We start from the raw sequence: 23,768 nt of genomic DNA, 5'->3' as shown, positions 1-23,768 counted from the left end.
TCTTAGACTTATCCAAAAAGATTCACAGCTGCATTCACCGCCAAAGGTGCTTCAAAGTTTTGACTCAGGGGTGTGAATACTTATGTATTCAACATATTTCTGCATTTAATTTTCAATACATTTGTAAAAATGTCTTCAAAATATTTTTCACTTTGTCATTATGGGGTATTATGAGTAGATGGAAGAGAACATCACATTTCATCCAGGCTGTACACACAACAAAATGTGGAATAAGTCAAGGGTATATGAATACTTTCTGAAGGCACTGTAGACATTAAAAAGTACGGAACCCAGAGTAGACGCTTGCGGGATACCTTTTATTAAATAAAGGATAAATAAAAAAAGCGATTGTTGTAAGTACAGTGTGTATTCTGTTAGATATACTTTGGAAACAGTACTTCAGAATAAAATGAAAACTCTTTTACTCCCGACTTCTCCAGGTGCAGAGCCATTTGGCTTGTTCTCCTGCCTCATAAATGGGGAAGAGAGGGAACAGAGTCACAGAGCCGTCTACAGGTGAGATACACCTTTGTTATCATCATCACATCATCATTGTCTTGGTCTCCATCATCATTGTCGTTGACGTCACCTGCACTATTGCTAATGAAATTTGGCAGGTATTTATACAAAGATACTTATTAAACACATACTTTCAGTATATAGCTGATGTGGGAATTGAACCCATAACTATATCCTAGCACTGATTAAGCAAAGACCTCTAACCCGTCATACTTACTCAGATGATCTTAACCACTAAAGTAATTGACCAGTTACACTTTAGCCCTGCTTTGTAGCATTTAGTAATGTGACTTGTAAGTTATGCTCCATGACATATAGATTTGACAGGCCAAATGGGTCTCTTGGAATCAGTAGAGCAGAAAAACCTATGCATAGTTGCGTCATTCCACAAATAGAGTACATTTTGCGTCCCTTTGATATGTTAAGTAGAAATTGTGCACAAATATTGCATTTTAAAAGACTATTAAAATTACGTTTTCTTTAATATAGACCATATGGACAAGTCTATACATTTTTCATAAATTGCCAAAATCCTGCATTTTGAAATGTCACTTGCCAGGTTTTTCCGACTTCTAGGAAGATTTCAACCCACTTAACCACAACATTTCTCATAGTTTTCACCATCATTGTAAAGTTAGGGTCAACCCCTGTTACGTGAACTGAAATCTCATTTTAATATGGTGAAACTATTCCTTTTTAAAGGGATACTGCGAGATTTGGGGATTTACAGTAGCTCTTTATTCTACTTACCTAGTCTGATGAACTCAACATAATTTTTATGTCTCTGCATGCAGTTTGAAGGTAATTGACATTAGCTTATTGTTAGCATAGCGCAATTGCTGGAATTCTCCAGGTACAGTAACCAGCTCCTCTCAAAAGCAGGGAAATATACCTTCTAACTATTCCAAAGCTGGTTGGTTGGTAATTTATAGTCCCACATAGTAATTTATATTTTCTAAATTCTCACAGTACACTCACAAACTATATTGGACAGCTATCTAGCTCAGAACTGAAGCGCTGTCCTGTTGTCGCAGCTGGCTGGCTGTGTGGAGAGAGGTTGCACATAGCCTTTTCTTGCGCCTACAGCAGATGAATGAAATGTGTATAATTGCATTTAAAACAACTAGAATTTAAATATTATAGTTTATATATACACTGGTAAAAATACATAGAAAGTGCCAAACGCCTAGCTTTGGAGTAGCTTGAAGGTATTTGTCCATGCTTTTGAGAGGAGCGTGCTACTGTACCTGTAGACATCCAGCAATTGTGCTAAGATAATGATGATCTAATGTTAATTATCTTTAAACTAAGCATTGGGCCAGTAACCAAAAGGTTGCTGGTTTGAATCCCCAAGCCGGTAAGGTCTGGAGTCATAAAAGCAATTCAATAAGTGTATGTTATTTGGCAAGTCACGGTTATTTGGCAGGTCATCTCTGAAAAATTCAACCCCCCCCCCCCAGACCCCCTGAAAGCTAAAAAACTAAATAAAATGTTCAATAAATATTGAGTGTTTGACTGATTTGGACACAGAATGTGCAAAACCAATGGGCTGCTCAATACATGTCGTTTGGTGTATACAGTGAAACTCATGGAGGTACTACCACAGAATTTTTTCAATTTGTTGAGCCTTTTACCATTACTCGTAACTTCATCATACATTTGAACAGTATAAGACAAGTGATCCTTCATGTACTGTCATGCAACCCTCTGTTTGCAAAACAATAGATTAAAACACACTTATATTTTGGGTTCTGATGGGGTACGACAGTTGAACTTAGCTCATGACACAAGTTATATTCTTCAAGAATCAATGGGTATACAACTGTATAATTAACTCAAAAGTTAAAAAAATGTATGTAGCAACTGCAGATTGCCCCTTTAAGGAAGACAAATATTAAACAGTTTGATCCTGATAACCAAATGATTCAAGCACATGACATTGTAAGTACAGGAATATTTCTTAGCTATGGTGTTTGACCACTATAAGCAGTTCAGCAGTATATCTGTGAATCTTCTAAGCTGAGTGCTCTGTATCTGTTACCAGCCAAAGTACACAGGTGTGAACTTAAACGTTACACAGTTAAAAAAAATTGCCTCTGTAAGCATGAACAGGTTCTAAATCTGACTTGTTGTTATATCTGGCTGCTTGTCCCTGTTTCTGTGACGACAACAGGTTTGTCCCTCGCCATGATGATGAGCTGGAGTTGGAGGTGGATGACCCTGTACTGGTGGAGGTACAAGCAGAGGATTACTGGTACGAAGGCTATAACATGCGTACAGGCACCTGCGGCATCTTCCCTGCTTACTACGCCATAGAGGTCGCCAAGGAGCCAGAGAGCTTCAAAGGTGCAGTGCTTTGATCCCTGCTTATTTACACAGTGCTAAAATGCTAAATGAGTATTTGTAGCACTTTAAAGGGGCAATCTGTAGTTCAAACAATAACAAAGCCAACACCCCACCACTGATTTGGTAAACAGGGATGGGACTGGAGAAATGTAAGAGCTATGGATGCAAGGACTGACCATTCATGATATCAAAAATATAGTTTTTACCATGTTTTGAGGCTATGTAACTATTTAAAATGAAATTGTTTACACAGTGGAATAAAACAAGCTGATAGTTAAAAACTAAGCTAATGAGAATGGAGAAGTTATATTCTTCAAGAATCAATGGGTCCACAGTATATCATTAAATTAAAAGTCTAAAAATAGATGTAACAACTGTATATTACCTCTTTAAGGAACACAAAAATTAAAAATGTGATCCTCATAACCAAATGATTCAAACACATAACATTGTAAGTAAAGTCATGTTTTTTAACCTTTATTTAACCAGAAGGGAAGACCACCATGAACTGAACAAAAATGAATGGCAACATATTGCCATTGGGCGAAACATATACACAATCGCAAATACCACTCAAATGGACAGCAATTAATTCAAAGCTTATAGCAACTGGCATATGGCAAATGCCAAGTCTCATACAGTAAAAATCCCAAAGATGGCGAGTTCGCTCCACCGTAAATGTTCATATTGCAAATGGACATGAAGTCAAGACCCAAGGGTCAAATTTGGAATCTTTCTAAAAAAAAAGTGCTTTCTGGACCGTTTTTCAAACTTTTGCAATTTATTTTGTCAATAAAACATGATATGATATGAACATACCTTTTTGTCTTATTTTATTGAGTTTGTCCATAAGGCCTACAGTAAGGGAAAAAAGTATTTGATCCCCTGCTGATTTTGTACGTTTGCCCACTAACAAAGAAATTATCAGTCTATAATTTTAATGGTAGGTTTATTTGAACAGTGAGAGACAGAATAATTCCAGAGAAAATTCCAGAGAAAATTCCAGAATAACGCATGTCAAAAATGCTATGAATTCATTTGCATTTTAATTAGGGAAATAAGTATTTGACCCCCTCTCAATCAGAAAGATTTCTGGATTCCAGGTGTCTTTTTATACAGGTAACGAGCTGAAATTAGGAGCACACTCTTAAAGGGAGTGCTCCTAATCTCAGCTTGTTACCTGTAAAAAAGACACCTGTCCACAGAAGCAATCAATCAGATTCCAAACTTTCCACCATGGCCAAGACCAAAGAGCTCTCCAAGAATGTCAGGGACAAGATTGTAGACCTACACAAGGCTGGAATGGGTTACAAGACCATCGCTAAGCAGCTTGGTAAGAAAGTTACAACAGTTGGTGCGATTATTCGCAAATGGAAGAAACACAAAAGAACTGTCAATCACCCTCGGCCTGGGGCTCCATGCAGCATCTCACCTCGTGGAGTTGCAATGATCATGAGAACGGTGAGGAATCAGCCCAGAACTACACGGGAGGATCTTGTCAATGATCTCAAGGCAGCTGGGACCATAGTCACCAAGAAAACAATTGGTAACACACTACGCCGCGAAGGACTAAATCCTGCAGGTCCCCCTGCTCAAGAAAGCACATATGCATGCCATCTCAAGTTTGCCAATGAACATCTGAACGATTCAGAGGAGAACTGGGTGAAAGTGTTGTGGTCAGATGAGACCAAAATGGAGCTCTTTGGCATCAACTCAACTCGCCGTGTTTGGAGGAGGAGGAATGCTGCCTATGACACCAAGAACACCATCCCCACCGTCAAACATGGAGGTGGAAACATTATGCTTTGGGGGTGTTTTTCTGCTAAGGGGACAGGACAACTTCACCGCATCAAAGGGACAATGGACCGTCAAATCTTGGGTGACAACCTCCTTCCCTCAGTCAGGGCATTGAAAATGGATTGTGGATGGGTATTCCAGCCTGACAATGACCCAAAACACACGGCCAAGGCAACAAAGGAGTGGCTCAAGAAGAAGCACATTAAGGTCCTGGAGTGGCCTAGCCAGTCTCCAGACCTTAACCCCATAGAAAATCTGTGGAGGGAGCTGAAGGTTCGAGTTGCCAAACGTCCGCCTCGAAACCTTAAAATGCAAATCATTTTTATAAAACTTTTGGCATGCGTTTTTCTGTATTTTTTTTTGTTATTCTGTCTCCCACTGTTCAAATAAACCTACCATTAAAATTATAGACTGATCATTTCTTTGTCAGTGGGCAAACGTACAAAATCAGCAGGGGATCAAATACGTTTTTCCCTCACTGTATGTTTTGTCCATTTGCAATATATGGCCATAGGAAGTCAAAAGTCAGTGAACCATGGCCAAATGGCATTAGAAATGTCGAAATGCCATACATAAGTATTGAAAGTGCCAAATCAGGATGTTATGTCCATTTGCCATATATGATCATAGGAAGTTGGCTTACGAACCCAAAAGTCCATGAACCATCTCCAAATGGCATTTATACTGACCAAATGATATATATATATCACTATGTTAAGCCATGAATCAACCTTGAAAGTCTATTTATCATGTTTGATGAGAGAGAAGTGGGACTGTTGTTTTTTTAAAGATTTTTAGAAAAACGTCCAAAATGACCTCTATTGGATGGGCACGGGTGGGGGGTGCTCCCTACCCAGCTGTTGACCCCTTGCACCCCCCTAAAGGCATTAAAAACCATTCAAAAAATGTGCTCCTAGTAATCCGTTCCAATCACCAGGTGCACTGCTGTCCATTTGCAATGTCTTACAATGGGCATTTACCATCATGAATTTGACATGCTCTAATATACTGCAGAAATGTCCAATTGACATGCCCGTTGAACTCGGGATGGCCGGGCAGTGATAGTGGTTCCTCTCCATCACTTGTGTTGATTTCATCATGTTGATTTGGTGACGGTAAAGCCCTCATTAAAAACATTGCAAATGTACTGTCCATTTGCAATGTCTTTCAATGGGCATTTACCGTCATGAATTTGACATGCTCTAATATACTGCAGAAATGCCCAATTGACGGGCCCGTTGAACTTGGGAAGGCCGGGCAGTGATAGTGGTTCCTCTCCATCGCTCGTTGGTGTTGATTTCTGCATGTCAATTTGGTGATGGTTCATCACTGTTTAAACTTATTGCAAATGGACAAAAGTCAGCCAGCAAGTCAGCGTCCATCAGTCAATAAGATATAATTTTGACACCAAATTGATACATATCGACACCAAACCCACTTAGTCCAACATGTGTAGAAGCCAAATATCACATATTTCATAGCAGGCCCAAAATTCACAGCGCCTTCTGTTTAAACCACAATAAAAATGGAAAACACGTAGTTACATTCTATCTGTGGGTCCAGTTCACACATAACTCACCGTGCACTATCGACTTAAGCTATAGAACAGGTTTCTAAAGTTTCAAAGCTCTAGGTTTGACGATTCATTTATATTTTGAACGCAGGTAACTATTGCAGGCTCTGTGTGTCTGTAAGTCCCACACTGTGTTACTCCATCCTTGCTGTGTGTGTGTGTGTGTGTGTGTGTGTGTGTGTGTGTGTGTGTGTGTGTGTGTTTCTTGGATATCTGATGGGAGAAATGACTGATTTACAGTTCATGAGGGTTGCCTAATCACACATATGAGGGTTTGAAAAGATGTGACCCTTTTAACCCTTCGAAACAGCCCCTATGACCCCACTTTAAGGCACTTCCGGTTGGCACAGGAAGCTGAAAGTAAACACATATCCTCATTGGGGCAAGCTTTTACAGAATCCCGAGTTTCAAGTATTTACGTTAAGAACTGGCTGATTTTCAGAGGGTTGAATGCAGTGTTTTTCACAAACTGCAGGTTAGGTATATCAAAAAACATTTAGGGTGAATTTAACCACTTCCGGTTGCTCCAGGAAGCTTAGAATCAACACAGGTAGTCCTCATAGTGGCCTGATGGATTGTCATCAAAGACAGTTTCATATGACATTCATAGCCCACATAGGCTTCAGGTTGAAATAAGGGCAGCAGGCAATGTATTCCTATGGGGAGAGATGTCATTGTAAACTGTTAGATGAAAAACCCTGTTTTCACTGTGAAGGGTTAATGCCACACGGTCGAGGTTAGGCTTGCACAGATCGGGAGGACCTTAGGAATGTTCCTGTTGTTGAATTGTGCTTCTAACCCTAACGGTTCTGCCACTGTTACCCAAAAGCACCTGAAATTTAGGCCAGGCTTCACTTTGGGCCTACTGATTTGCACGGTCGCTGCGGTCAGACCGAGTGAGCTACAGTCAAGTTGGGCATCTCGATGAAGTTGGCACGGCCTAGAGACTGCGGTGATGCCATTTGCCAACACTTTTAGTGTTTATTTCAGTCTGTCATTTTGGTGATTGTTCATCACTGTTTAAACCTATTGCAAATGTACAAAAGTCAGCCAGCAAGTCAGCGTCCATCAGTCAATACGATATTATTCTGACACCAAACTGATACAAACTGACACCAAACCCACTTTGTCCAACTCGTTTAGAAGCCAACTATCACATATTTCATAGCAGGCCCAAAATTCACAGCGCCTTCTGTTTAAACCATAATAAAAACGTAAAACACATTGTTACGTTCTAGCTGCGGGTCCAGTTCCAACATTATGTGTAGGCCTAGCTGAGGTGACCCCGAATCCCAAGTTTCGGCTCGATAGGTCATTCGGAGCCCGAGCAGCGACCTTAATTAGTGCTGAAAATTCACTTTTTCCGTGCATGCTACGGGGTCCCTGGACAGAAACTTTAGGGTCCGTCTCTATGGGCCGAGGTGGTTTCAATGCACCTAGTCTTGTACCTCTGGGACTTTTCTAAATGTCGTCATTTTCGCGATGGTCAAAATGAATTGAAGTCATTGCAAATGTACAAGGCTGTTTCTCGGCCTGAGGACCTTCTAGAGCCACATAACTCATCATGCACGGTCGACTTAAGCTCTAGAACATGTATATAAAGTTTCAGAGCTCTAGGTTTGACGGTTCTTTGATAGTTCGAACACAGGTAACTATTGCAGGCTCTGTGTGTCTATTAGCCCCACACTGTGTCACTCCCCATTGACTCTGTGTGATTTCAGAAAATCACAGAAAATCACAGAAATCATGTAGAGCTCCGAAACCCACCTTAACGGATTCATCTGAATACGCCGCAACTGGATCTGTAAAGTTTTTGGGAAAAAAAAACAAATTTCTTTAACTATCACCAATTGTACATTGTACGATTTTTCGTAAATTACGACAGATAAATGGCTGGTTCTTTTTTTTCCTGACACCGTAGGTTCATGTACTTAGACATGAAGTGCTCAAATTAGCACTCTATTACCGTTTTTGACCTTTAACCTCTTGGGGCTATGTGGGACGCAAGCGTGCTACCCCTGGTGCACCCTATCAACAACAGGTGAAATATCAAGAGCGCCAAATTTGAAACCAATTAAATGTCATAATTCAAATTTTTCAAACATACAACTATCTTACACCCTTTGAAAGATAAACATCTCCTTAATCTAACCACGTTGTCCGATTTCAAAAAGGCTTTACGGCGGAAGCATAAAGTTAGATTATGTTAGGAGAGTACATTGACAATAGCTGTGTGTAATGTTTTGTCAATTCAAAGACAGGCGTCACCAAAACCAGAAAATCAGCTAAAATTATGCACTAACCTTTGACAATCTCCATCAGATGACACTCCTAGGACATTATGTTAGGCAATACATGCATTTTTAGTTCTATCAAGTTCATATTTATATCCAAAAACAGCGTTTTACTATGGCGTTGATGTTCAGGAAATCGTTTCCCTCCAATAACCGCCAGTCAAGTCAGCACAACAAATTAAATAATTACTATTCGAAAACATTGGTAAAATATTATATTGTCATTCAAAGAATTATAGATTTACATCTCTTGAACGCAACCGGCTTGCCAGATTTAAAAATAACCTTACTGGGAAATCACACTTTGCAATAATCTGAGCACTGCGCCCAGAAAAATACGCTTTGCGATACAGACTAACCGCCATGTTGGAGAGATCTAAAATCGAAAATACTATGTAAATAATCCATTACCTTTGATTCTCTTCATCAGATGTCACTTCCAGGAATCCCAGGTCCATAACGAATGTAGTTTTGTTCGAAAAAGCTCATCATTTATGTCCAAAAAGCTCCGTATTGTTAGCACATGATCTATGCCCGCCGGACTTCACATCATGAACGAGGGGGAAAAAAATATTTACGTTCGTTCAAACATGTCAAACGTTGTATAGCATAAATCATTAGTGCCTTTTTTAACCAGAACATGAATAATATTCAAGGCGGACGAATGCATTCTCTTTTAAAACGTATTGGAACGAGAGTACCCAACATGAACTCGCGCGCCAGAGTCTAATCGGCCACCACCGTTCCATGGCTCTTATTCGGTCAGATCTCACAGTATAAGACTCAAAACACTTTGTAAAGACTGGTGACATCTAGTGGAAGCCATGGGAAGTGCTCAAAGATGAATAAGCCCCTGTGTGTTTCAATGGCATAGGCTTAAAGGTAATTCAACACATCAGGTATCCACTTCCTGTCAGAATTTGTCTCAGGGTTTTGACTGCCATATGAGTTCTGTTATACTTACAGACACCATTCAAACAGTTTTAGAAAATTCAGAGTGTTTTCTATCCAAACCTGAACAATAATATGCATATTCTAGCTTCTGAGTTGGTGTAGGAGGCAGTTAAAAATGGGCACATATTTTTTTCAAAATTCTCAATACTGCCCCCTAGCCCTAAGAAGTTCTCAGAAAGCGTTGAGGCCTCGACGCCATCTTGTTTCTGGGCTAAAAACCCATTTAGCCAAACCTGTGCTCACCGAGTTTCGTCTTCAAAGTCTTTTCCGTTTTGTGCATTTACAATAAGCAGCCAATCACCATCTGGTGGAATTTTCCAAAAGAGCGGAAACATTACCAAAAATGTACAATTTCATAAAACGGAGACCAAATGTCCGAGAGACTTCATATGATGACTTCCCGGAAGATCTGGCCCTGGGGCACGACCTGAGGCCGTCAGCCTATTTTACAAACATTTGCGGACGTCTAGTAAGGGACCATACATTTGCAATATGGAGTTTACCCAAAAGGGCTTTGTAGATGAACACATACAAATGTATCTTTCTGCGCATTTAATGTGAGGTCCAACTTACCATTTGGTGCAATGTGCAGTGGTAGGTGAGTGACTTGGCTTTTGTAATAAAGTGCAAGGATCCATGATAAACAGAGTCCAGTCTCTGTAAGACAGAGGAGGTTGCATGCATATACAACAAGTCACCATAATCAATTAGAGAGAGAAAAGTGGCCTGAACAAGCTTCTTTCTAGCCATAAATGGGAAGCAAACCTTATTATGAAAATAAAAAATCAAATTTCAATTTAAGCGTTGTCACAAGATGATCCACATTAACTTTAAAGGACAACTTGTCGTCCGATCAAATACCTAGGTATTTGTAGGATGACACTTTTTCAATGGATAAGCCACCAAATGTGACAATGCTAACGTTCTCTGGAGGAGTTCTAGCTCTGGTAAAGATCATGAATTTAGTTTTTTGTACATTCAAGACCTAAGACAGCGCTACAGGGAGACAGGACGGACAGCTGATCGTCCTCGCAGTGGCAGACGACGTGTAACAACACCTGCACAGGATCGGTACATCCGAAAATCACACCTGCGAGACAGGTACAGGATGGCAACAACAACTGCCCAAGTTACATCAGGAACGCAAAATCCCTCCATCAGTGCTCAGACGGTCCGCAATAGGCTGAGAGAGGCTAGACTAAGAGCTTGTAGGCCTGTTGTAAGCCTCACCAGACATCACCGGCAACAACGTCGCCTATGGGCACAAACCCACCATCGCTGATGGGTTTCGCGTTTATCGTCGAAGGAATGAGCGTTACACCGAGGCCTGTACTCTGGAGTGGGATCGATTTGGAGGTGGAGGATCCATCATGGTCTGGGGCGGTGTGTCACAGCATCATCGGACTGAGCTTGTTGTCATTGTAGGCAATCTCAATGCTGTGCGTTACAGGGAAGACATCCTCCTCCCTCATGTGGTACCCTTCCTGCAGGCTCATCCTGACATGATCCTCCAGCATGACAATCCCACCAGCCATACTGCTCATGATTTCCTGCAAGACATGGAATGTCAGTGTTCTTCCATGGCCAGCGAAGAGCCCGGATCTCAATCCTATTAAGCACGTCTGGGACCTGTTGGATCGGAGGGTGAGGGCTAGGGCCATTCCCCCCAGAAATGTCTGGGGACTTGCAGGTGCCTTGGTGGAAGAGTGGGGTAACATCTCACAGCAAGAACTGGCAAATCTTGTGCAGTCCATGAAGAGAAGATGCACTGCAGTACTTAATGCAGTTGGTGGCCACACCAGATACTGTGACTTTTGATTTTGACCCCCCTTTGTTCAGGGACACATTATTCCATTTCTGTTAGCTTCTTCTGCTAGCGTCCCACCTCAACAACAGCCAGTGAAATTGCAGGGCGCCAAATTCAAAACAACAGAAATCTCAAAATAAATATTCCTCAAACATACAAATATTATACACCGTTTTAAAGATAAACGTCTTGTTAATCCAACCACAGTGTCTGATTTCAAAAAGGCTTTACAGTGAAAGTATACCATCCGATTATGTTTGGTCAACGCCTAGTCACAAAAAAACATAGACATTTTCCAGCCAGAGATGAGTCACAAAAAGCAGAAAAACAGATAAAATGAATCACTAACCTTTGATGATCTTCATCAGATGGCACTCATAGGACTTCATGTTACACAATACATGTATGTTTTGTTCGATAAAGTTCATATTTATATCCAAAAATCTCAGTTTACATTGGCGCGTTATGTTCAGTAATGTTTGGCCTCTAAAAAACATCCGATGATTTTGCAGAGAGCCACATCAATTTACAGAAATACTCATCATAAACTTTGATTAAAGATACAAGTGTTATGCATAGGATTATAGATAAACTTCTCCTTAATGCAACCGCTGTGTCAGATTTCAAAAAAGCTTTACGGTGAAAGCACACCATGCGATAATCTGAGTACAGCACTCAGCCACCAAAACAAGCCATACAGATACCTGTCATGTTGTGGAGTCAACAAAAGTCAGAAATAGTGTTAGAAATATTGACTTACCTTTGATGATATTCATCAGAATGCACTCCCAGGAATCCCAGTTCCACAATAAATGTTTGTTTTGTTCAATAAAGTCCTTTTTGTTTGCGCATTTAGTCCAGTAATCCAAATGCACAAAGCGCGCCCACAAAGTCCAGACGAAAAGTCAAAAAAGTTCCATTATAGTTCGTAGAAACATGTCAAACGATGTATATAATCAATCTTTAGGATGTTTTTATCATAAATCTTCAATAATATTCCAACCGGACAATTCCTTTATCATTAGAAAGGAAAGGGAACGGAGCTCATGCTCACGGCTGCGCACGATCAACAACTCAAGGCTTTCAGCCAGACCACTGGTTCAAACAGCTCTTATTCGCTCCCCTTTCACAATAGAAGCCTGAAACAACGTTCTAGACTGTTGACATCTAGTGGAAGCCTTAGGAAGTGCAATCTGACCCCATATACACTGTATATTGGATAGGAATTCACTTGAAAAACTACAAGCATCAGATTTCCGTCTTCCTGGTTGGATTTTTCTCAGGTTTTTGCCTGCCATATAAATTCTGTTATACTCACAGACATTATTTTAACAGTTTTGGAAACTTTAGAGTGTTTTCTATGCAAATCTACTAATTACATGCATATTCTAGCTTCTGGCCCTGAGTAGCAGGCAGTTTAGTCTGGGCACCTTATTCATCCAAGCTACTCAATACTGCCCCGCGTTCCCAAAGAAGTTAATCACGTGTCTGTGAAACTTGTTCTATTTATGTCTCAGTTGTTGCATCTTGTTATGTTCATACAAATATTTACACATGTTAAGTTTGCTGAAAATTAACACAGTTGACAGTGAGAGGACGTTTTTTTGTTGTTGCTGAGTTTAGATGTAACTTTGCTGGTTGTATCCCATTTCTCAAATCATGAGAACAACACAGGAGCTTAAATGGTACCCGGGCACACCTCTATTAATTGCAAGAAAGCTAGACTTGTGATTGTCAGTATTTTCACATTGTGTTCTGTCTGAATGATAGTTCCTAAACCAATTTACTGCCCCTTCACTGAGACCAATGTTTCTGAATCTAGCTAGCAACAATTCATGGTCAACTGAATCAAAGGCCTTTGATAAATCCACAAACATAGGAGCACAGTGTTGCTTTTTATCAAGTAAAATCAAACGAAATGTTATTGGTCACATACACCTGTTTAGCAGATGTTAATGTGAGTGTTGTGAAATGCTTGTGCTTCTAGTTCCAACTGTGCAGTAATATCTAACAAGTACTCTCACAAATTCACAACTACCTTATACACACAAATGTAAAGGGATGAATAGAACATGTACATATAAATATATGGATGAGCGATGGCATGCGGCATAGACGAGATGCAGTAGATGGTATAGAATACAGTATATACATATGATATGAGTAATGTAGGATATGTAAACATTATTAAAGTGCAGTTATTTACAGTGACTGCTGATACCTTTATTAAGTCCATTTATTTAAGTGGCCAGAGATTTGAGTCTGTATGTTGGCAGCAGCCTCTTTATGTTAGTGATTGTCACGCCCTGACCATAGAGAGCCCTTGTTTCTCTATGGTGTAGTAGGTCAGGGTGTGACTAGGGGGTAGTCTAGTTTAATATTTCTATGTTGTGTTCTAGTTTATATTTTCTATGTTGGTGTTTTGTATGATTCCCAATTAGAGGCAGCTGGTAATCGTTGTCTCTAATTGGGGATCATATTTAAGTAGCTATTTTTTCCCACCTGTATTTGTGGGATATTGTTTTGTGTTTGTGCCTTTGCACCACGTAGTCATGTTTAGTTGTTTGTTTATTTGTTTTTGCTTGAAGTTTCACTTTGGAATAAAGATGTGGAACTCTACACACGCTGCGCCTTGGTCCGCTCATTTCCAAGAACATGACAGAATATCCCACCAAAGCAGGACCAAGCAGCGTGTTCACAAGGTAAAGGAATTTTGGACATGGGAAGAAGTGATGGGTGGATGCAAAACCCTTCCTTGGCGGCAGATGGAAGGTAATAATGGAGGACAGCGACGCCGCCAGGGTTCGCGGCCACAGAAAACCCAAGGACAACCCCAAGATTTTTTGGGGGGGCACAAGGGATGGCCGGTCGAGCCGAGGAGAGTGCCAGAGTTGGTGTTTTGTATGATTCCTAATTAGAGGCAGCTGGTATTCGTTGTCTCTAATTGGGGATCATATTTAAGTAGCTATTTTTCCCACCTGTGTTTGTGGGATATTGTTTTGTGTTTGTGCCTGTGCACCACGTAGTCACGTTTAGTTGTTCGTTTATTTGTTTTTGCTTGAAGTTTCACTTTGGAATAAAGATGTGGAACTCTACACTTGCTACGCCTTGGTCACGTCCTTACGACAACTTTGACAGTGATGGCTGTTTAACAGTCTGATGGCCTTGAGATAGAAGCTGTTTTTCAGTCTCTCGGTCCCAGCTTTGATGCACCTGTACTGACCTCGCCTTCTGGATGATAGCTGGGTGAACAGGCAGTGGCTCGGGTGGTTATTGTCCTTGGTGATCTTTTTGGCCTTCCTGTGACATCGGGTGCTGTAGGTGTCCTGGAGGGCAGGTAGTTTGCCCCCGGTGATGCGTTGTGCAGATCTCACTACCCTTTGGAGAGCCTTGTGGTTGAGGGCGGTGCAATTGCTGTACCAGGCGGTGATACATCCCGATAGGATGCTCTCAATTGTGCATCTGTAAATGTTTCCGAGTGTTTTAGATGACAAGCCAAATTTCTTCAGTCTCCTGAGGTTGAAGAGGCGCTGTTGCGCCTTCTTCACCACGCTGTCTGTGTGGGTGGACCACTTCAGTTTGTCCGTGATGTGTACGCCGAGGAACTTAAAACCTGTTGAGGACAGACGTTCCGCTAGCGAACCCCTAGCCAACAGCCAATGGCATCGCACGGCGCGAAATACAAAACCAACTAAAATAACACAATTCAATTTTCTCAAACAATCAACTATTTTACACCATTTTAAAGACAAGACTCTCGTTAACCTGTTAGGGTATAGGGGGCAGTATTGAGAATTTTTTGAAAAAAGATGTGCCCATTTTTAAATGCCTCCTACACCTACCCAGTAACTACAATATGCATATACTTATTATATATGGATAGAAAACACCCTAAAGTTTCAAAAACTGTTTGAATGGTGTCTGTGAGTATAACAGAACTCATTTGGCAGGCAAAACCCTGAGACAGATTCTGACAGGAAGTGGATACCTGATGTGTTGAATTGACTTTGAGCCTATGCCATTGAAAAACAAAGGGGGTGAATTATATTCTGGCACTTCCTATTGCTTCCACAAGATGTCCCCAGCCTTTACAAAGTGTTTTGAGTGTTCTACAGTGAGATCTGACCGAATAAGAGCCATGGAACGTGATGGTCCATCATTCACCCTGGCGCGCGATTTGATGGTGGGTACTCTCATTCCGAAACGTTTTAAAAGAAAACCCAATGGTCCGCCTTGAATTTTATTCATGTTCTGGTTAAAAAAGGCCCTAATGATTTATGCGATACAACGTTTGACATGTTTGAACGAACGGAAATATATTTTTTCCGTTCTTGAAGTGAAGTGAAGTCCGGCTGGCTTAGATCATGCGCTACAACACGGAGGTTTTTCGACATAAATGATGAGCTTTTTTGAACAAAAATACATTCGTTATGGACCTGGGACTCTTTGGAAGTGACATCTGATGAAGAGAATCAAAGGTAATGGATTATTTATATAGTATTTTCGATTTTAGATTCCTCCAACATGGCGGTTAGTCTGTATCGCGATGCGTATTTGTCTGGCGCAGTGCTCAGATTATTGCAAAGTGTGATCTCCCAGTAAGGTTAATTTAAAATCTGACAAGTCCATTGCGTTCAAGAGATGTAAATCTATAATTCTTTGAATGACAATATAATATTTTAGCAATGTTTTCTAATATTAATTAATTATTTTGTCGTCATGACTTGACTGCCGGTATTGGAGGGAAACGATTTCCTGAACATCAACGCCATAGTAAAACACTGTTTTTAGATATAAATATGAACTTGATAGAACTAAAAATGCATGCATTGTCTAACAAAATGTCCTAGGAGTGTCATCTGATGGAGATTGTAAAAGGTTAGTGCATAATTTTAGCTGATTGTATGGTTTTGGTGAGGCATGTCTTTGAATCGACAATGCATTGCACACAGCTATTGTCAATGTACTCTCCTAACATAACCTAACTTTATGCTTTCCCCGTAAAACCTTTTTGAAATCGGTAAACGTGGTTAGATTAAGAAGATGTTTATCTTTCAAAGGCTGTAAGTTAGTTGTATGTTTGAGAAATTTGAATTTGTACATTTATTTGGTTTCAAATTTGCCGCTCTTGAAATGCACCTGCTGTTGATAGGGTGCGCCACAGGTGGCACGCTAACGTCCCAGGTAGCCTCAAGAAGTTAATCTAACCACGTTGTCCGATTTCAAAAAGACTTCACAGCGAAAGAAAAACATTAGATTATGTTAGGAGAGTACATAGACACAAATAATCACACAGCCATTTTCCAAGCAAGCATATATGTCACAAAAACCAAAACCACAGCTAAATGCAGCACTAACCTTTGATCTTCATCAGATGACACTCCTAGGACGTTATGTTATACAATACATGCATGTTATGTTCAATCAAGTTCATATTTATATCAAAAACCAGCTTTTTACATTAGCATGTGATGTTCAGAACTAGCATACCCACTGCAAACATCTGGTGAATTTACTACATTACTCATGATAAATGTTCACAAAATACATAACAATTATTTTAAGAATTATAGATATAGAACTCCTTTATGCAATCGCGGTGTCAGATTTTAAAATAGGTTTTCGGCGAAAGCACATTTTGCAATATTCTGAGTACATAGCCCGGCCATCACGGCTAGCTATTTTGACACCCACCAAGTTTGGGACAACCTAAACTCAGAATTACTATTAGAAAAATTGGATTACCTTTGCTGTTCTTTGTCAGAATGCACTCCCAGGACTTCTACTTCAACAACAAATGCTGTTTTGGTTCCAAATAATCCATAGTTATATTCAAATAGCTCCGTTTTGTTCGTGCGTTCAGGTCACTATCCGAAGGGTGACGCGCGAGTGCATTCGTGACAAAAAAATTCCAAAAATCCATTACCGTACTTCGAAGCATGTCAAACGCTGTTTAAAATAAATTTTTATGCTATTTTTCTCATAAAATAGCGATAATATTCCAACCGGGCGACGTTGTATTCATTCAAATGCTGAAAGAAAAAAATATAGAATTCTCGTGAATGCGCCTCTCAGTCTCACTGTCCCCAGGCTGACAATTCACAAATTCTGCTGCTGTTCTTCGCCCAGAGACAGTAGACACCCCATTCCACTTTCTGGCACCTTCTGAGAGCCAATGGAAGCGTTAGAAAATGTCACATTACAGCACAGATGCTGTATTTTTGATAGAGATGCAACAGAAGGAAAACAAATTGTCAGACAGGGCACTTCCTGTATGGAATCTTCTCAGGTTTTGGCCTGCCATTGGAGTTCTGTTATACTCACAGACACCATTCAAACCGTTCTAGAAACTCTAGAGAGTTTTCTATCCAAATCTACTAATTATATGCATATTCTCGTTTCTGGGCAAGAGTAGTAACCAGATTAAATCGGGTACGTTTTTATCCGGCCGTGCAAATACTGCCCCCTATCCCAAACAGGTTAAAACTTTCCACCTTCTCCACTACTGTCCCGTCGATTGGGGGGGGGGAGGGGTTCCCTCTGCTGTTTCCTGTAGTCCACGATCATCTCCTTTGTTTTGTTGAAGTTGAGTGAGAGGTTATTTTCCTGACACCCCACTCCGAGGGCCCTCACCTCCTCTCTGTAGGCCGTCTTGTCGTTGTTGGTAATCAGGCCTACCACTGTAGTGTTGTCTGCAAACTTGATGATTGAGTTGGAAGTGTGCATGGCCACGCAGTCATGGGTGAACAGAGAGTACAGGAAAGGGCGCACTCTTGTGAGGCCCCAGTGTTGAGGATCAGCGGGGTGGAGATGTAGTTTCCCACCTTCACCACCTGGGGGCAGCCCGTCAGAAAATCCAGGACCCAGTTGCACAGGGCGAGGTCGAGACCCAGGGTCTCGAGCTTAATGACAAGTTTTCAGGGTACTATGGTGTTAAATGCTGAGCTGTGGTCTATGAACAGCATTCTTACATAGGTATTCCTCTTGTCCAGATGGGATAGGGCAGTGTTCAGTGTGATGGCGATTGCATCGTCAGTGGACCTATTAGGGGGGTAAGCAAATTGGAGTGGGTCTAGGGTATCAGGTAGGGTGGAGGTGATATGATCCTTCATTAGTCTCTCAAAGCACTTCATGATGACAGACGTGAGTGCAATGGGGCAATCGTCATTTAGTTCAGTTACCTTAGCTTTCTTGGGAACAGGAACAATGGTGGCCATCTTGAATTATGTGGGGACAACAGACTGGGATAGGGATTGGTTGAATATGTCTTTTTCTAATCCGTGATTGACTGTAGCCCCTGCCACATTCGTCTCGTGTTTGAGTTGCGTTGAATTGCGGTTAAAATCCCCAGCTACAATAAATGCAGCCTCAGAATGTATGGTTTCCAGTTTACATGGAGTCCAGTGAAGTTCTTTCAGGGCCGATGAGGTATCTGCTTGGGCGGATATACACGGCTGTGACTATAATCGAAGAGAATTCTCTTGGAAGATAATGCGGTCGGCATTTGATTGTAAGGAATTCTAGGTCAGGTGAACAAAAGGACTTGAGTTCCTGTATGTTGTTGTGATTACACCATGAGTCGTTAATCATAAAGAATACACCCCCGCCCTTCTTCTTACCAGAGAGATGTTTGTTTCTGTCAGCGAGATGCTTGAAGAAACCGGGTGGCTGTACCGGCTCTGACAACGTATCCCGAGTGAGCCATGTTTCCGTGAAACAGAGACTCGTGCCCTAATTTCGTCAACCTTGGTATCAAGAGTTTGGACACTGGCGAATAATATGCTAGGAAGTGGTGGATGGTGTGCTCGCCTTCTGAGTCTGACCAGCAGGCCGCTACGTCTGCCTCTCCTGCGGCGACCGTGTTGTTTTGGGTCAGCCTCTGGGATAAGATCGCATGTCCAGGGTGGAGGTCCAAACAAAGGATCATTAATGATGTTGTTTGCCACTGCCGTAGCTGCAGTTCTGGTGCTGTGCTCAGTATGTTCTTTTCAATTATACGTTTTTTAACTGTGAGTTCACTAGGGATTCATAGATTTTTGTCAGGATAAGGAGTTTAGAGACAAGAGGTCGGGGTCCAGGTTGTCTGGACCTGCAGACTTTTTAGCGTCTATAGCCTTTAGTGCTTTATAGACCTCAGTATAAGAAACAGACTCAAAGTTAAAATGGTTCACAGAGCTTACATTAGAGGAACCAACAGATATGAAGTGCTTGTTAAAACCCCCTACAATATTGGATTTGTCCTTCTCTTCATTAGAATCTATCATTAAATGATCAGGAAGGCCAAAGGGTACATTTGAACCTGACACTGATTTGATGAGCTTCCAGAACTCACTAGGGTTGTTTAGGTTCTCTGTGACTGCATTTAAATAGCAATCTGATTTGGAATTCCTGATCAATCCTGTGCATTTGTTTCTTAGTGCTCTGAAGGAGGCCCAGTCAACAGGAGCATTTGTATGTCTAGCTTGAGCCCAAGATATATTTATCTTTCTAATTAATTCTGCCAAGTTATCTGAAAACCATGGATTGTCCCTTCCACTGATTCAAAATTTCTTCACAGGGGCATGCTTATCGTAAATCGACACAAATTTCATATAAAAATAGTCCCAGGCAGTGTTAACATTGGGAATCAGACTTACTCTGTCAATATTATGGTACAGATCATGTAAGAACGCTTGCTCATCAAACTGTCTAAAATGTCTTTTAAAAATACAACAGGTTGTGGCTTTGGCCATTTTTGTATTTCTAACACAAGCAATTGCACAGTGATCACTGACATCATTACAGAATATCCCAGTCGATGTATATTTGTGAGGGGTATTCGTTAGAATAATGTCCAATAGCGTTGATTTGTTAGGCATTCTGGGATTCGGTCTTGTAGGCGCATTTTTTTATTTTTATTTCACCTTTATTTAACCAGGTAGGCCAGTTGAGAACAAGTTCTCATTTACAACTGCAACCTGGCCAAGATAAAGCAAAGCAGTGCAACACAAACAACAACACAGAGTTACACATGGAATAAACAAACGTGCAGTCAATAACGCAATAGAAAAAGTATATATACAGTGTGTGCAAATTGCGTAAGGAGGTAAGGAAATAAATAGTAGCGAAGTAATTGCAATTTAGCAAATTAACACTGGAGTGATAGATGTGCAGATGATGATGTGCAAGTAGAAATAATGGTGTGCAAAAGAGAGAAATAAGTAAATATAACAATATGGGGATGAGGTAGGAAGTTGGATGGGCTATTTACAGATGGGCTGTGTACAGCTGCAGCGATCGGTAAGCTGCACAGATAGCTGATGCTTAAAGTTAGTGAGGGAGATATAAGTCTCCAACTTCAGCGATTTTTGCACTTCGTTCCAGTCATTGGCAGCAGAGAACAGGAAGGAGAGGCGGCCAAAGGAGGTTTTGGCTTTGGGGATGACCAGTGAGATATATGGTGACCAGTGAGATGAGATAAGGCGGAGCTTTACCTAGCAGAGACTTATAGATGACCTGGAGCCAGTGGGTCTGGTGACGAATATGTAGTGAGGGCCAGCATTAATTAATTGAGCGAGATTCAGAGAGTCACACAGTTCTTTAAAAGAGTCCAATACAGATGTAAGCATGTCCCACTTCAAATCTCCTAAAATAATGAATTCAGAGTCCTTTAGCCTGTGCAGGACATCAGAAAGAGAGTTAAGCGCGTCTCCTGAAGCCGAGGGCGGTCTGCAGTAGCCGACTACAATGATGTGGGAGTCCTTATAGATGTTCACTTTAACCGCAAGCAATTCAAAATGTTTGGCTTTGGTAATCGAGATAATTTCAGGTGTTAAACTCGGGATTTCAAATAAATTGCAACCCCTCCGTCTTTACTCATCCGATCTGTTCTAAAAACCATGTACCCATCAATAGAAATAGAGTTATTTGACACAGATTTCTTTAGCCAAGTTTCTGATTAAACCATTACGTCTGCATGTGTCGTTTTGGCCCATATTTTAAATCATGTCTATTTTTGGAAATAGACTTCTGACATTAACATGCGAGAGGCCAAAACCTGCTCTGTTTTTAAAATCATGGTGTGTAACCAGTCGCAGATTGCCCCTTTAAAGAACACTATTGTGTTGACAGCTCTATAGGTGAAAATATTGATGCACATTACAGTACTTGGCATTGAGCCAACCTTGTGTAGAGCACTTTAACTCTTCCCTTCTGTTCCGGGTCAAATTGACCAAGAACAAATACTAAATTATTTTATGCCATTTTTCAACCATGACCCATGGGTCTCAAACTTGCAAAACATGTAATTAAACAAATCTAATAAAAATTAAACCCGGTACCGGAATAGTGACATGATGTTCTAGGTACATTTTATTCTCAATTTGACCTTGGTCTAGATTAGATAACTAATATATATATATATAAATCATATGAAAGAGGACACTCTAAGCTACTATAAAATTATTTTGAGGGGGTTAAAATCCTATATTTGTGATCTTGATGTACTTACTGTACTGATCAAATTGACCCAGAACATAAACAGTGTGGGCCGAGTAGAACATAAGGGAAGGGCTAAAAGTACATTGTCCAGCACTAACCCATTATTATGTATGCAGGGCTTAAATGCTGACCCATCTTCATTCAGAGCACTTTAAAGGTCCATTATGTAGCTTTGTGGAAGAACCAACAGATTTCACATAGAAATGGGAGTTGATATGTCATTCTCATTGAAAGCAAGTCTGATAAGTAGTAGATCTGTTCTATGTACAATATTTCTATGCTCCCCCTCCATAAGTTTCATTTTTGTGTCTTTTTACTTTCAGTTCTGTACACCAGCTTCAAACAGATGAAAGTACATCATTTTTTCTCTTCTCACTAAAGACATGCTCCAATGAACGCTTCTTTAGCTAGATAGCCAGCTAAACTTTTCTTAACACTAATCCTCCGAGAACCAGGCTGGAGATATAATTTGAAGATTTAATTTCAGAAGTCTAAAAGTGTACGCACAAAAACTATAAGCACAGCATGCCAAAAGGTAAGTATGATATTATCACATATATAGATAGATACATGTAGAATTGGATGTATCAAAGCTAAACAGTAACACATAACATGTTGGGACAACAGCAGGAGAGAACAGTGATTTACAGGTCTCACAAGGTAGGTATAGGCTACAATCGTATTTTGTAGATGGGGCAATTTACAGGGAGGTGAACATCCAGGATGAACCAAAATAGACCAAACAGGTAGGACCCAGGTGAGCATACTAACACAAATACACATTTGCATACACACACATCCATGCTGTTTAGCATGACGATTAAAGAGAGAAACATTAATAGCAATGAGGCTAGCTAACGTCCAAGCTAAACACCATACATTTCAATGGGATCAGCGGATCCCGATTTAGCAAGCGATCTTTTTAACGTCATACAAAGTAATAAATGGTGAAATAATAAGAACATAAGCACACATTAACAAGGAATATGAATACTTACAGATGTCAAATGATTAGTTACAGGATGGAATGTTGCTTATCTCGAGGATTGTTAAGTGGTTGCTAGTTACTAAGCTGCAATATACAAAAACAGGTGAGGATAAATCTTTATGCGGTCCATGACAGTTGTTGATGGTACAATTATTCTCTACATTATATATTGTTTTTGTCATTAGAAACCAGGAAATGGCAGAGCTATTTCTACACATTGCGCCTTTAAATCTACTGTAGCATCCATAGTTCATATTTTTCTCTCTCTCTCCCACAGTGAAGAGCAGTGAATGGGTAGACAGATACCACATGAAATTCCTGGGCTCGGTCCAAGTGCCCTACCACAAAGGCAACGATGTTCTGTGTGCAGCTATGCAGAAGGTATGGGAGGTGCTGTGTGTTTTCTTGTGAAAGAAAGCGTGAGAGGATAGAAAGAGTATGAGAGAGATGTCAACTGGCACATTACCAAAGAAGATCATAAACTTTAACTGAGAGAGAGAGGGGGAGGAAGAGAGATGGATGAAGAGACAAATGGAGTGAGTAGGAAGATGGGAAATAATGGGGGAGAAAATAGTATTGAAAATAGAATGTTATTACACCAAGGTTGGGGTTGAAATTCAGAATTTAATTCAAAGTCTATATCCTGTAGGGTGTGGGCAAATAAAACAAAATTCAAATTTATGAATAGAATTGGAATTAAAAGACCAATTCGCATCTCAATTCAGAATTGACCCCAACCCTGTATTACACAAACAAGCATTGACAGGAGAAGAATCTGAGATTACAAATTAGAAAGGTTAAGACAGGAAATCATTAAAACAAGATAGAAAAGAAAAGAGGACAGAGGCAGTTTGAAAAGAGGTATTAGCCATTGCTCATAGCTACACTACATGACCGAAAGTATGTGTATGTGTACATCTGCTCGTCGAACATCTCATTCCAAAATCATGGGCATTAATATGGAGTTGGTCCCCCCTTGGCTGCTATAACAGCCTCCACTCTTCTGGGAAG

At 40.5% G+C, this 23,768-nt stretch overlaps 1 protein-coding gene across 4 annotated transcripts in view; it reads left to right on the top strand.

Annotated features, from left to right (window-relative positions):
* LOC115167623 (C-Jun-amino-terminal kinase-interacting protein 1) overlaps positions 1–23,768 on the top strand; it is a 159,467-nt gene that overhangs the window by 120,177 nt on the left and 15,522 nt on the right. For 3 of the 4 annotated variants that reach the window (XR_003870515.1, XM_029722214.1, XM_029722215.1), the window contains 3 exons: positions 441–516; positions 2,693–2,865; positions 23,035–23,138. Coding sequence is in view for 3 of the 4 variants with exons in the window: in XM_029722214.1 (XP_029578074.1) it covers positions 441–516; positions 2,693–2,865; positions 23,035–23,138 (353 nt within the window). In the remaining variant the exon portion in view is untranslated. Of the gene's footprint in view, positions 1–440; positions 517–2,692; positions 2,866–22,092; positions 22,715–23,034; positions 23,139–23,768 lie in introns of those variants that run through there. The other variant, XM_029722216.1, reaches the window with a different exon arrangement.

Source organism: Salmo trutta, chromosome 29, assembly GCF_901001165.1.
Source record: "Salmo trutta chromosome 29, fSalTru1.1, whole genome shotgun sequence".
Lineage (NCBI taxonomy): Eukaryota > Metazoa > Chordata > Actinopteri > Salmoniformes > Salmonidae > Salmo > Salmo trutta.
Note: the sequence above shows the minus strand (reverse complement) of the source record. Positions and strands in the feature narration are given on the sequence as shown.